At 33.8% G+C, this 12,488-nt stretch overlaps 2 protein-coding genes across 2 annotated transcripts; one reads left to right on the top strand and one right to left on the bottom strand.

Moving 5' to 3' along the window:
• The first annotated feature begins 5,100 nt into the window (after positions 1-5,100).
• LOC111699269 (U1 small nuclear ribonucleoprotein 70 kDa-like) lies at positions 5,101-6,906 on the top strand. Its single transcript, XM_023469898.1, has 4 exons — positions 5,101-5,105; positions 5,869-5,970; positions 6,176-6,595; positions 6,669-6,906. The coding sequence occupies exons 1-4, from the start codon at positions 5,101-5,103 to the stop codon at positions 6,904-6,906; spliced, it is 765 nt and encodes a 254-aa protein (XP_023325666.1).
• On the bottom strand, positions 5,290-10,432 carry LOC111699464 (cuticle protein 7). The gene is made up of 4 exons (XM_023470154.1): positions 10,336-10,432; positions 8,740-8,923; positions 7,360-7,498; positions 5,290-7,049 (listed from the first exon to the last, which is right to left on the bottom strand). Exons 1-4 carry the CDS (start codon positions 10,342-10,344, stop codon positions 6,941-6,943), a joined length of 441 nt encoding a protein of 146 aa, XP_023325922.1. The 5' UTR covers positions 10,345-10,432; the 3' UTR covers positions 5,290-6,940.
• Between the last annotated feature and the right edge of the window lie 2,056 nt (positions 10,433-12,488).

Below are 12,488 nucleotides of genomic sequence, written 5' to 3'. Positions count from 1 at the left end.
CCCCTCCATCAGTTATATACATAGATCCAAGCTTCATGAAAAGTTGCATCAATTTTAAGGCCCTAGAAATGTAAATTTAAGAACCATAATGCTTTTGTTTTCATCTTTAGTTTTTAAGATGTAATTTGAAAAATTCTCATCGAACTTTGCATTAGAGCTTGCAACCTTTGGATCACCGTGTATAGCGGAGTAGCTTGAGAAAGAAATAGATTCTAGTTGAAAATTTGTAAGTTTAATTAAAGGAGAATGTTTAAAGTTCCTCCTATCTGATGATATGTCTCTCTAATATTAAAATCCTGCTAATCAAACCTTTGTTGAGAAAAATTGAATTTCGGAACAAAAGAAGAAGAAATGAAGAGAGAGATAAAATTTCAGCCTCTACATTCAATACAAAGATCTTTAAATATTGGAAATACTTATTCCAAAACTTATTTCATCTTCAGGAATAAGAGTTGAATAACATGTAGGATAAGGTTTATCTCATTCCGACTCATTTCGTCATTTTGAATATCTAAGCACAGACTTTATAAGGTTAGGGGGAAAAAAGATAAATATATATAAAACTGTGCATCCTGTGACATAAATATATTTTGCTTGTCTATTTGTATCATTGTATGTTTTTATCATACAAATGTCCAACTAACTGACCCAATCAGGCCTATTTTTTTGTGAAAATAATCTGAAAAATGTTGCCTAAAAAGCTAAATTTTGTTAGAAAAAAAAACAGCAATGTTCACCGAAAAATCTGCAAAATATCTAATGGCGTAGACCTTTGATTTTTAAAACTATAAATTCTGTCAGATTAAATAGTCATGATTTAAAATGTCAAAGGATTTACACCATTATTAGATTAAAAAGATTGGGTTCCATTATTTTCCTCGTGTTAAGGAAAAATACATTATGATGCTATTATAGCGTTTTCAGTCCCCGTTTAAGCTAATTTCTATTTAATTTGGTATTATGAATAATGGGCTTAAAACCTAAAGTTTTTGCTCTTGTGTGTGTGCGTGGTTTTACTTAAATTTTATTATTATTGTCGAATTCATGTTAGAGATAACAGGGGATTATTGGTCTAAATAGTCTGATCGGGGATTCAACCGGGAGGAGGGGGGGGTCTAGAAGGCTGAATCTATGTGCTCTGAAGTCTTATTCTTTTCCTTGTTTATGCAACATGCTTTATCTCTGTTTTTTTTGTGTTTAATCTATATAATAAAACAAGACATACGTATGGGGTTAAGAGTCACTTCCGACTTTAAGGTAATTCTCTGATATCTTATTAAAAGTGATTATCCCTAGTTGATCAGATAGGATCTATTCTATTGTAGGATTACAGGAGAACCAGTTCTCTTTAAACAGAGTTCAAAAAGTACAAGTCATGGTTTTATTTTTCATCTTACAGTGATAGCCAGAAAACTTTAGAATAGGAAGACAGTAAAATGCATTTGATGTTGTTTTAAAGCAAATAGCTTTACTTTAGTACTGGTGTTCACTGAATCAGGAAAACATGGTGGAACCTGTTTTGTTTAAATAAGAACATGAAAAATGTATTATATTATTTCATAAAAAAGAAACTGATTACCCTCTCCATTCTCTTTTTTTCTTATCCTTATATCTTAGCAACCAGATAAATCGTAGAACTTTGATATTCATAATCATGAATTCTTTGATTTTTGACTTTGTTGCAATTAAGCAGTTTCTTCTTCTTTCATTTAATACATTTTGACTCTCAATCTGCAAATATTAGCCAGGCAAAATATTACAAAAAAATTGTTCAATGAAGAAACAGTTTTATAGTTTTTATTCAGGCAAAATATTACAAAAAAAAATGTTTCATGAAGGAACAGTTTTATAGTTTTTATTCAGGCAAAATTTTACAAAAAAAAATGTTTAATGAAGAAACAGTTTTTTAGTTTTTATTCAGGCAAAATATTACAAAAAAAATTGTTTAATGAAGGAACAGTTTTATAGTTTTTATTCAGGCAAAATATTACAAAAAAAATGTTTAATGAAGGAACAGTTTTATAGTTTTTATTCAGGCAAAATTTTACAAAAAAAAATGTTTAATGAAGAAACAGTTTTATAGTTTTTGTTCAGGCAAAATATTACAAAAAAATGTTTAATGAAGGAACAGTTTTATAGTTTTTATTCAGGCATATTTACAAATGTCATGTTTGGTATAGTTAGGTTAATTTAATCATTATTTATTCGCATAATACAATGGCGGGCTATTGTCTTAAACCTGTCCGGTGTAAAAAGTTTTGAATGTTTGTAGTATGTGGATTAAACCACTTACAGCTATTATTTAGAGTAATTAAACAATTTCCAGACAACATTTAACCCATTGTTGGAAACACTTTATCAGAGCCTAACTTTGCGGAATTTCGGGATACATTACGCATTTTTCCCATCAGAGTCTTATTTAAAATATTGCACAGGGTGTCTAAAATAACAATGGAATAAGATGACGACTGAGATCTACGCGACATTATTTTGTAAACACAATTAAAATGCAATCAAAGAATAAAATTACAAAATAACTCTCTGCCGTGGGATTTCTTAAATGTGGTCTTACATTTTCGTTTCTTCAAAAGTGACGTATATGTCAAGCAATTAATTTTTTTTTTAAATCTGAAGTTAAGAAGAAGATAGATAAAACTTATAAGATAAACTGTCATACCAGTAATTCAATAGAAACAGAACGCTCGTTTAAAACTTGAAATTTTGTTTGAATCCATTTATCTTTCCAATCTATTGGTGTACTATATAATCTAGCAGAATCTATTAAAATTTTAAATGTCTAACACATCAGGTCGCAAAGATATAAAGAATTAGAATTTGTGGCTAGTTTTCAATTCCCGTTAAATGTTTTAACATTAAAATAAGATTAAAATTTTATCCATGACCCAGACTAATAATCTGAAGTATCTCCAATTTGGTTCAAAAGAATTTGTACAAATATGGAGAAATAGACATAAAACATGAGAATTGACGGCATTATAAGCGTACAAACCGCAACTATTAATTATTAGATTTCTATGTTTTTCTAGATTTGGCAGGTTCCCGGTTCCCCGGCCCGAATTAGGGGGGGGGGAACACAGCTGCATTGATGAGGGGGGGCAACAACGATTTACCCCTCTTGATAACTGTATTTTCGTCCAGTTCTGTAACTTGCAGATAAAACACACTTTGTACTTTGTTCAAATAATCATTATACAAAATTAGTAGGAATCTATTCAAAACATTACAAAATGTGATGAATGAAGCAATAATGGTGTTTTAATGCTCAGTTATACTTTCATTGTTTGATGATCATTAGGAGTCAAGATATACCCTGAGATATATATAATACATGAGTATTCTGAATATGAATATATTTACTGCTTGCAATGCCCTGCAGCAATCATATGTAAACGGAAACATAAAAGATTCTAGATATTCATAAAATATTATAATTTGACATTCAATTCATATCGTTCAAATATCAGTATTAATAAAAGGGGTAATCTCTGTTTGTTTGTATGTATATCTGATCATAACTCAGAAACCCCTTGACCGATTTGCCACGGGAATGTTCTTAGCTTGGTTTAAAAATTCTAAGTTAAGAGGGTTGGCTATTGTACTGTTCCCAAGTTAGTATATAGATAAAGTAGTAATCTCTGTTTGGGTGTATTTTTGTTTGTTTGTATGTCCGATCATAACTCCTGAACCAATTTTAGAGAAAGTTTAGTTACCAGGCAAAGCTGGGTTCCCAAGCTAATGCATTATGTACAGGGTGTCCCAAAAAACCTGGGAATTTAGTGACAAATTCGATATCGTCTTTGTTATAAATTAGCATTGTAATACCTAATTACAAAAACCATAATGTTATTATGTCTGCTAGAGTTTATTTTATGAAAAGAGTAAAAGACTGTAAAGATGTGTCTATAATGTCTCCGTAAGATGAACAATGAAGACGGACAAGTTCACTCTGTTTGTATACTGCAATTTTCTTGTTTTTTACTAAGTTCAACCGTATGCCGTCAAAACATAAACAAACAAAATGTGAACATAGCAGACGAAACTCTTACAGATCACAGCTTTCTCAGTAGGTATCACTATACTAAATCAAAAAATTATTTAAAAAGACGATATAGAATTCGTCACTGAATTCCAATGTTTATTGGGACACCCTGTATGTTCCTTTAAAGAGTTGTGTGAGTTGGACAAAATAAATAATACAAGTTTACAGTTGCAGGGAACCAAAACAGACAGTATATACATCCCGAGAACCGACCCTCATTGGGATTTAAAGGTTCAAAGCTTTCACTCTAAAATCTATGAGAATTTTTCCAATTATTTCTTAAAGGCTTTAGCTAAGCTCATGTGCTTTATAGCTTGGTAATGTACATGTTTAGGATAAGCGAGTTAGAGAAGGCTGAATCTATGTGCTCTGAAGTCTTATTCTTTTCCTTGTTTATGCAACATGCTTTATCTCTGTTTTTTTTGTGTTTAATCTATATAATAAAACAAGACATACGTATATATGTATCCTATAGCCGGCCTAACGGCTGGACCGGATGGGCTGAATTTTTTTGTGGCCACTTATAGGTACTAGGTAGCCTGTGGGTGACATAGGCTAAAAAAATTCGTATTTTCACAGGCAACGCCGGGCCCTTCAGCTAGTGTTTTATAATCTCTTTAAATTTGTTACTCGTGCAGGTTCTTTCTTTGTAAGTAGGTGTTGACCATAAACCTATCTCCTAAACTCCTAAATATTCTATGATTTAGTATAGTGACACCTACAGCTGTAATCTGTAGGATTTTGGTCTGCTATGTTTACAATTTGTTTGTTTATGTTTTACTGCATACGGTTGTACTTGGTAGAACAGGAAAATTACATTAATTACACTGTAAACATATCAGACTTTACTGTTCATCTTCCAGAGAAATTACAGTGCACATCATTGCAGCCATTCACCGTTTTCATAAAATAAGCTCTAGCAGTCATAATTAGATTATGGTTTTTGAAATCAGGTATTACAATCCTAATTCTTTGCAAAGACAATATCGAAATCGTCACTCAATTCCCATGTTTATTGGGACACCTTGTATCTGTTTAAAATGAGGTATAAAAATCATTTATCAAAGTTGAATCAAGTTTGTAAATAATTTAACCTGCAAAAACTACGAACGATCAAATCATCTCAAGTTTCAAACTCAATGACTTGGACTAATTTAAAGTACTGTGTTCATCCAACCAGGAGAAAACTAATTAAAGTTCATCAAGTTTATACAAATCTAATAAACATGTTTTATAAATAATTATTTTATTTTACAACTTAAACAATAAAGCATATCACATAAAACTCGCATATTACTAAACAGAATAGTTATGTAAAATGTATAAATAAGAACAAGTTAGGCTGAAACACAGATCGGACAGGTTGGGATCTGGAGAGTCTTCTGGGGTTTTCGGAATAATGAAAGCAATAAAATGAGATTTAGCCATGATTAAGATGAGATTTAGGATTAAGATTAAAATCAAACCAGAGAGGAAGGATTAGAATTTTAACCAAAGTCGGAGAAATTCACGAATTAGGATTTGTGATGAGATATCAGGATTAGGGTTAGGATTGAACTAGGACGGGGGATTAGGAGTAAAAGAATAGTGCTTTAAGTGGATCAAATGAAGTCCTGTGATCTGAACAGTTATAGGATCAAGGAAAGGAGTTAAATTAGGTATAGGAGAGGATCATTGAAAGAAGAGGAATCGGAGAAGATAAAGGGAAGGAGGATAATCTGTGTATGGATTAAATTAGAATCAGCATTGTAAAATGAAGGATCAGGCTCAGGATTAAGGGTTGAAAAGGATGTAGTTCTTATATCAAGATCAAGTTTAGGATTAAGAAGTGAAGTAGGATCAGAAAAGAGATCAGAGATCAGGAGAAATAGAGCCAAGGTTAGGAAAAGATCAGGAGAAAAGGAGTCAAGGTTAGGAAAAGATCAGGAGAAATAGAGCCAAGGTTAGGAAAAGATCAGGAGAAATAGAGCCAAGGTTAGGAAAAGATCAGGAGAAAAGGAACCTGAACAGGATAAGGATCAGGAGAGAAGGAACAAGGGTCATGATTAGAATCAGGAGAGAAGGAACCAGGATCAGGAGAAGTAACTAAGATGGGGATCAGGATCAAAAGATAAGGAACCAGGATCTGGATAAGGAGCAGGAGAGAAGGAACCAAGATCAGGATCCGTATCAGAAGATATGGAACCAGGATCAGGATCAGAAGATATGGAACCAGGATCATAATGAGGATAAGGAGAAAAGAAACCAGGATCATAATGAGGATAAGGAGAGAAGGATCCAGGATCAGGATGAGGATCAGGAGAGAAGAAACCAGGATCAGGATGAGGACCGGGAGAGAAGGAAACTTGATCATGATAAGAATCAGGACAGAAGGAACCAGGACCAGGATAAGGATCAGGAGAGAAGGAACCAAGATCAGAATGAGGATCAGGAGAGAAGGAACCAGGATCAGGATGAGGACCGGGAGAGAAGGAACCAGGATCATGATAAGGATCAGGAGAGAAGGAACCAAGATCAGAATGAGGATCAGGAGAAGTAACTAAGATCAGGATCAGGATGACAATCAGGAGAAAAGAAACCAGGATCAAGATGAGAATCAGGAGTAAAGGAACCAGGATCATGATGAGAATAAGGAGAGAAGGAACCAGGATCATGCTAAGGATCAGGAGAAACGGAACCAGGATCATAATGAGGATAAGGAGAGAAAGAACCAGGATCATGATAAGGATCAGGTGAGAAGGTACCAGGATCATGATAAGGATCAGGTGAGAAGTAACCAAAATCAGGATAAGGATCAGGTGAGAAGGTACCAGGATCAGGATGAGGATCAGGAAAGAAGGAACTAAGCTCAGAATGAGGATCAGGTTTGAGATTAACTATCTAATAATAAACTGCTGGAGGAGAGTAGGGTTTGACCGGAACATAAGGTCTAGCTTCTCCTTCATATGATACATCAGCAACATATCCGGTCACGTGATCTGCTCTGTACCTGAACAAATCATAATCATGAAAACCAGATGTTTTATGAACTCAAAGAAAACTGTTTTTCAAGTTGCTAGAAAAGTTAGAAAATGCAGATTTTTTATCAATTTAAAAAATCAAGAATGGAAAAACCGTTAAATGTAAAAACCTAAATTCCTCTCAAGATTTTTTCTGAATTAATATTTTTCCATGATTAACTTATTAATGAGATAAAGTCTTGGAAAGCAACCAAAATGCCCGAAAATTAAATTTCAATTTAAAAAACCCTTCAACATTCCACCTCTTCAGTTTAGGGGAAGTGAGGCTGAATATCCTACCTGACAATCTGAGTTCTTCCATCCGGAAGTAGAACCCTGTATTCTCCGGATACAACACTTCCATCACTGTTCTCGTTCTGTCCGAAGTTCAATCCTGCAGGTTCATCCTTCACCTCGTAGGAGTAGTTATAAGGTGCACCTAGAGAAGATACAATTAGAACTGTTATAAGGTGCACCTAGAGAAGATACAAATAGAAGTGTTATAAGGTGCACCTAGAGAAGATACAATTAGAACTGTTATAAGGTGCACCTAGAGAAGATACAATTTCGAACTGTTATAAGGTGCACCTAGAGATGGTACAATTAGAACAGTTATAAGGTGCACCTAGAGAAGGTACAATTAGAACTGTTATAAGGTGCACCTAGAGATGGTACAATTAGAACAGTTATAAGGTGCACCTAGAGAAGGTACAATTAGAACTGTTATAAGTTGCACCTAGAGAAGGTACAATTAGAACTGCTATAAGGTGCACCTAGAGAAGGTACAATTAGAACTGTTATGAGGTGCACCTAGAAAATGTACAATTAGAACAGGTGCACCTAGAGAAGGTACAATTAGAACTGTTATAAGGTGCACCTAGAGAAGGTACAATTAGAACTGCTATAAGGTGCACCTAGAGAAGGTACAATTAGAACTGTTATGAGGTGCACCTAGAAAATGTACAATTAGAACTGTTATAAGGTGCACCTAGAGAAGATACAATTAGAACTGCTATGAGGTGCACCTAGAGAAGATACAATTAGAACTGTTATGAGGTGCACCTAGAGAAGATACAATTAGAACTGTTATAAGATGCACCTAGAGAAGATACAATTAGAACTGTTATAAGGTGCACCTAGAGAAGATACATTTAGAACTGTTATGAGGTGCACCTAGAGAAGGTACAATTAGAAATTTTCAATATTCACAAGGTCCAGAACTTTTGTATCATTAATTCTTTCTGAAAGTACTAGTCCGTAATTTTTAAAGTACACTGGATTATGTTAATCTTTTTTATCAATATCTAAGAGGCGCCAGCCATAAGCCACAAAAAAAACACTTTTTATTTTTTCTTAGATTACACATGTTTTTTTATGTTGATTTCATCTTTGGATATCTTAAAAGATACGAAAGCCAAAATAAATGGATATCGACTTTATACATTGTAGGTTTACGCCACCTTATACAAAAGTTTTTCATAACGTTGATAATACAATTGAAAAATTAAGAATTAATAAGTAATACTATTTGCTTTGTAAAAAAAGCAATTGCGCTTAAGTAATGCTGTAATGTCGTCTTCCTATTCCATCGTTTTCTGGTAATCACTGTAGTTTGCCCTGATTCTTGAAAGACTGATTATTATGCCAATCGTGCAATTGTTTTAAATAATATCATCCTACCTGGCTCCTTATATGCAGGAGCAGCGGGAGCATATCCTGGAGCAGGAATATATCCTGGAGCAGGAGCTAGTTGGAGAGGAGCAGGAGAAGGTTTATCATAGTTAATCCCAGGGATGGATGGAATCTCCTTAGGATAGGCAGGAGCTCCATAGGAGGAGATAAACAGGCAGGATAGGATAGTGATCTAGGACAAGGATAATATAGATATGATACTGATCTAAGGACAAGGATAAAATACTTAGGTTACTGATCTAGGACAAGGATAATATAGATAGGATACTGATCTAAGAACAAGGATAATATACATAGGATACTGATCTAGGACAAGGATAATAGATAGGATAGTCATCTAGGACAGGATAAGGTAGATAGGATAGTGATCTTGGAAAGGGATAATATAGATAGGATAGTGATATAGGACAAGGATAATATTGATAGGATAGTGATCAAGGACAAGGATAATAAAGAGAAGATAGTTATGATATAGGACAAGGATAATATAGATAGGATGGTAATCATCAAGGAAAAGGATAATTTAGATAGGATCATCAAGGAAAAGGATAATTTAGATAGGAAAGTGATCTAGGACAAGGATAATATAGATAGGATTGTGATCTTGGACAAGGATAATATAGAAAGGAAAATGATCTAGGACAAGGATAATATAGATATGATACTGATCTAAGGACAAGGAAAAAATACATAGGTTACTGATCTAGGACAAGGATAATATAGATAGGATACTGATCTAGGACTAGGATAATAAAGAGAAGATATTGATCTAGGACAAGGATAATATAGATAGGATAGTGATCTAGGACAAGGATAATAGATAGGATAGTCATCTAGGACAGGATAAGGTAGATAATGTAGATAGGATAGTGATCCAGGACATCATGGATAATATAGATAGGATAGTGATCTAGGACAAGAATAATAGATAGGATAGTCATCTAGGACAGGATAAGGTAGATAGGATAGTGATCTTGGAAAGGGATAATATAGATAGGATAGTGATATAGGACAAGGATAATATAGATAGGATAGTGATCAAGGACAAAGATAATAAAGAGAAGATAGTTATGATATAGGACAAGGATAATATAGATAGGATGGTAATCATCAAGGAAAAGGATAATTTAGATAGGAAAGTGATCTAGGACAAGGATAATATAGATAGGATTGTGATCTTGGACAAGGATAATATAGAAAGTAAAATGATCTAGGACAAGGATAATATAGATAGGATTGTGATCTTGGAAAGGGATAATATAGATAAGATAGTGATCTAGGACAAGGATAATATAGATAGGATAGTGATCTAGGACAAGGATAATATAGATAGGATAGTGATCTAGGACAAGGATAATATAGATAGGATAGTGATCTTGGACAAGGAAAATATAGAAAGGATAGTGATCTAGGACAAGGATAATAAAGATAGAATAGTGATCTAGGACAAGGATAATATAGATAGAATGGCGATTTAGTTTTCTTTTTAAAAATGTGAGGAAATTGAAACCTCCATCGGAATCATTTGATTTGAGAACTCATGACCATTCTAATTTTTAATTTCAGATTCTTGGTTCTCCTCACCTTAAGCATATTCACAGCAAAGAATAATTCTAACTATATCAAATCTGAGGGTACCCGCGTATATATATGTATCTAGCGTGGGACCCGGAGCAGGGCTGAACCAAGCGGAGAAGAATAAACCAGAGTAAGGGCGGATCCGGTTGATTAAAGGGCTGGATAGGAAGAACAGGCGCATTGAAATAAAACCTAACAAAAACCGCAAACAACTGCAGATAAAAATTTAAAAAAGAATAAAAAAGCAAAAGCAGTCTTATATTACATATTGAGAAACTGGAACCAGGAAATCACAAATACAGGACAAATTAGTGGGTGAGGGATGACAAAGTATGGAGAAACGTGAAAAAAGGATGGTCATTAAAACGGTGTGCAGTAGACATAAATTATATTGTACCGATCATACATAGAATATGAAAAAAGACTATTTGTAGTATATTTGGAGTATGCAGGAACGAGATTGAACAGATGGAAGTTTACAATAACGGATAGAGACAGGATCCCGGGAAACCGGGCCTCAAATAATAAGTACAGATAAAAAAGAAGAATTAATCACGGATACGTAAGAAAAGTAAGATAAAGGAGGAGAAGGACTAATCACAAATGGATATTGAAGAAAATTATAAATAAAGGAGGAGAAGGACTAATCACAAATGGATATTGAAGAAAATTATAAATAAAGGAGGAGAAGGACTAATCACAAATGGATATTGAAGAAAAGTATGATTAAAGGAGGAGAAACAATAAAGAACAAATATTGAAGAAAATTATAAATAAAAGAGGAGAAGGACTAATTAGGAACGGATATTGAAAGGAAAAGTAGAATGAAAGAGGAGAAGGACTAAAATGTTATAGATATTAAAGAAAAGAGGGACAAAAGAGCATGCACTAATAAAGAACGGATATTAAAGAAAAGAAGGAAGAAAGAGGAGAAGGACTAATCAGAAACGGATATTACAGAAAAGAAGGACTAATCAGAAACGGATATTACAGAAAAGAAGGAAGAAAGAGAAGAAGGACTAATCAGAAACGAATATTACAGAAAAGAAGGAAGAAAGAGAAGAAGGACTAATCAGAAACGAATATTACAGAAAAGAAGGAAGAAAGAGGAGATGGATTAATAAGGAACTAATATGACAGAAAAGAAGGAAGAAAGAGGAGATGGATTAATAAGGAACTAATATGACAGAAAAGAAGGAAGAAAGAGGGGAAGGACTAATCAGAAACGGATATTACAGAAAAGAAGGAAGAAAGAGGAGAAGGACTTATCAGAAACGAATATTACAGAAAAGAAAAACGAAAGATGACAAATCATATAATGGATATTGGAAAATGGAAACATTGATCAAAAGAATAGAAAATATAAAGAAATTGAAACAAAATAAATGAAGAAGAAAAGGCTGAGGTATAACAGAAATGATCGATAAAGAATTGAAAAGAAACGGGTGTTTGCGTGTTATTTTACAATCCCGTTTATTCATCATATTTCCAATGGTTAATCATTTTGTTGTTTATATTCTGATTATTGTGATCTAGTGTATTCTGTCTGAATATCTGAATATTGCATGATACAATACTCCGTTATAAATAGATTTTAATCGGTTTATTTTGTCACCAGGATTCAATAATTACTCAAGATCATTCAAGACAGTTAGATAATTATTCAACGTCCATTTTCAGTTAACTGTTAAAGTTTTTTAATTTCTTGTGTTTTTTTTACATATGTAAAGGGTTACCCACTATGTATATAGTTGGTAACCCTGTACATAGTGGGTAACCCTGTACATAGTGGGTAACCTTGTACATAGTGGGTAAACCTGTACATAGTGGGTAACCCTGTACATAGGGGGTAACCTTGTACATAGTGGGTAACCCAGTACATAGTGGGTAACCCTGTACATAGTGGGTAACCCAGTACATAGTGGGTAACCCAGTACATAGTGGGTAACCTTGTACATAGTGGGTAACCCTGTACATAGTGGATAATCCTATATACCCACTATGTACAGGGTAAGTACTAAGTACAGGGTTATCCACTATGTACAGGGTTACCCACTATGTACAGGGTTACCCACTATGTACAGGGTTATCCACTTTGTACAGGGTTCCCTGAAGCTGTAAATGTTGCTTGTCTTATCGTGTAAAAAACAAACAATTTA

The sequence above is a fragment of the Eurytemora carolleeae genome, unplaced genomic scaffold, assembly GCF_000591075.1.
Source record: "Eurytemora carolleeae unplaced genomic scaffold, Eaff_2.0 scaffold25, whole genome shotgun sequence".
Lineage (NCBI taxonomy): Eukaryota > Metazoa > Arthropoda > Copepoda > Calanoida > Temoridae > Eurytemora > Eurytemora carolleeae.
The sequence above is the reverse complement of the archived record's forward strand: the minus strand, read 5'-3'. Positions and strand labels throughout refer to the sequence as shown.

Excerpts from the sequence above, each read along its gene's own strand:
- LOC111699269 (XM_023469898.1), top strand. Across the intron at positions 5,971-6,175 it reads TCAGGAGAAAAGGAGTCAAG|GAACCAGGATCTGGATAAGG; the intron begins GTTAGGAAAAGA and ends TCAAAAGATAAG. Across the intron at positions 6,596-6,668 it reads CAGAATGAGGATCAGGAGAA|GAACCAGGATCATGATGAGA; the intron begins GTAACTAAGATC and ends TCAGGAGTAAAG.
- LOC111699464 (XM_023470154.1), bottom strand. Across the intron at positions 7,499-8,739 it reads TCCTGCATATAAGGAGCCAG|GTGCACCTTATAACTACTCC; the intron begins GTAGGATGATAT and ends TATCTTCTCTAG. Across the intron at positions 7,050-7,359 it reads GGAAGAACTCAGATTGTCAG|GTACAGAGCAGATCACGTGA; the intron begins GTAGGATATTCA and ends TGATTTGTTCAG.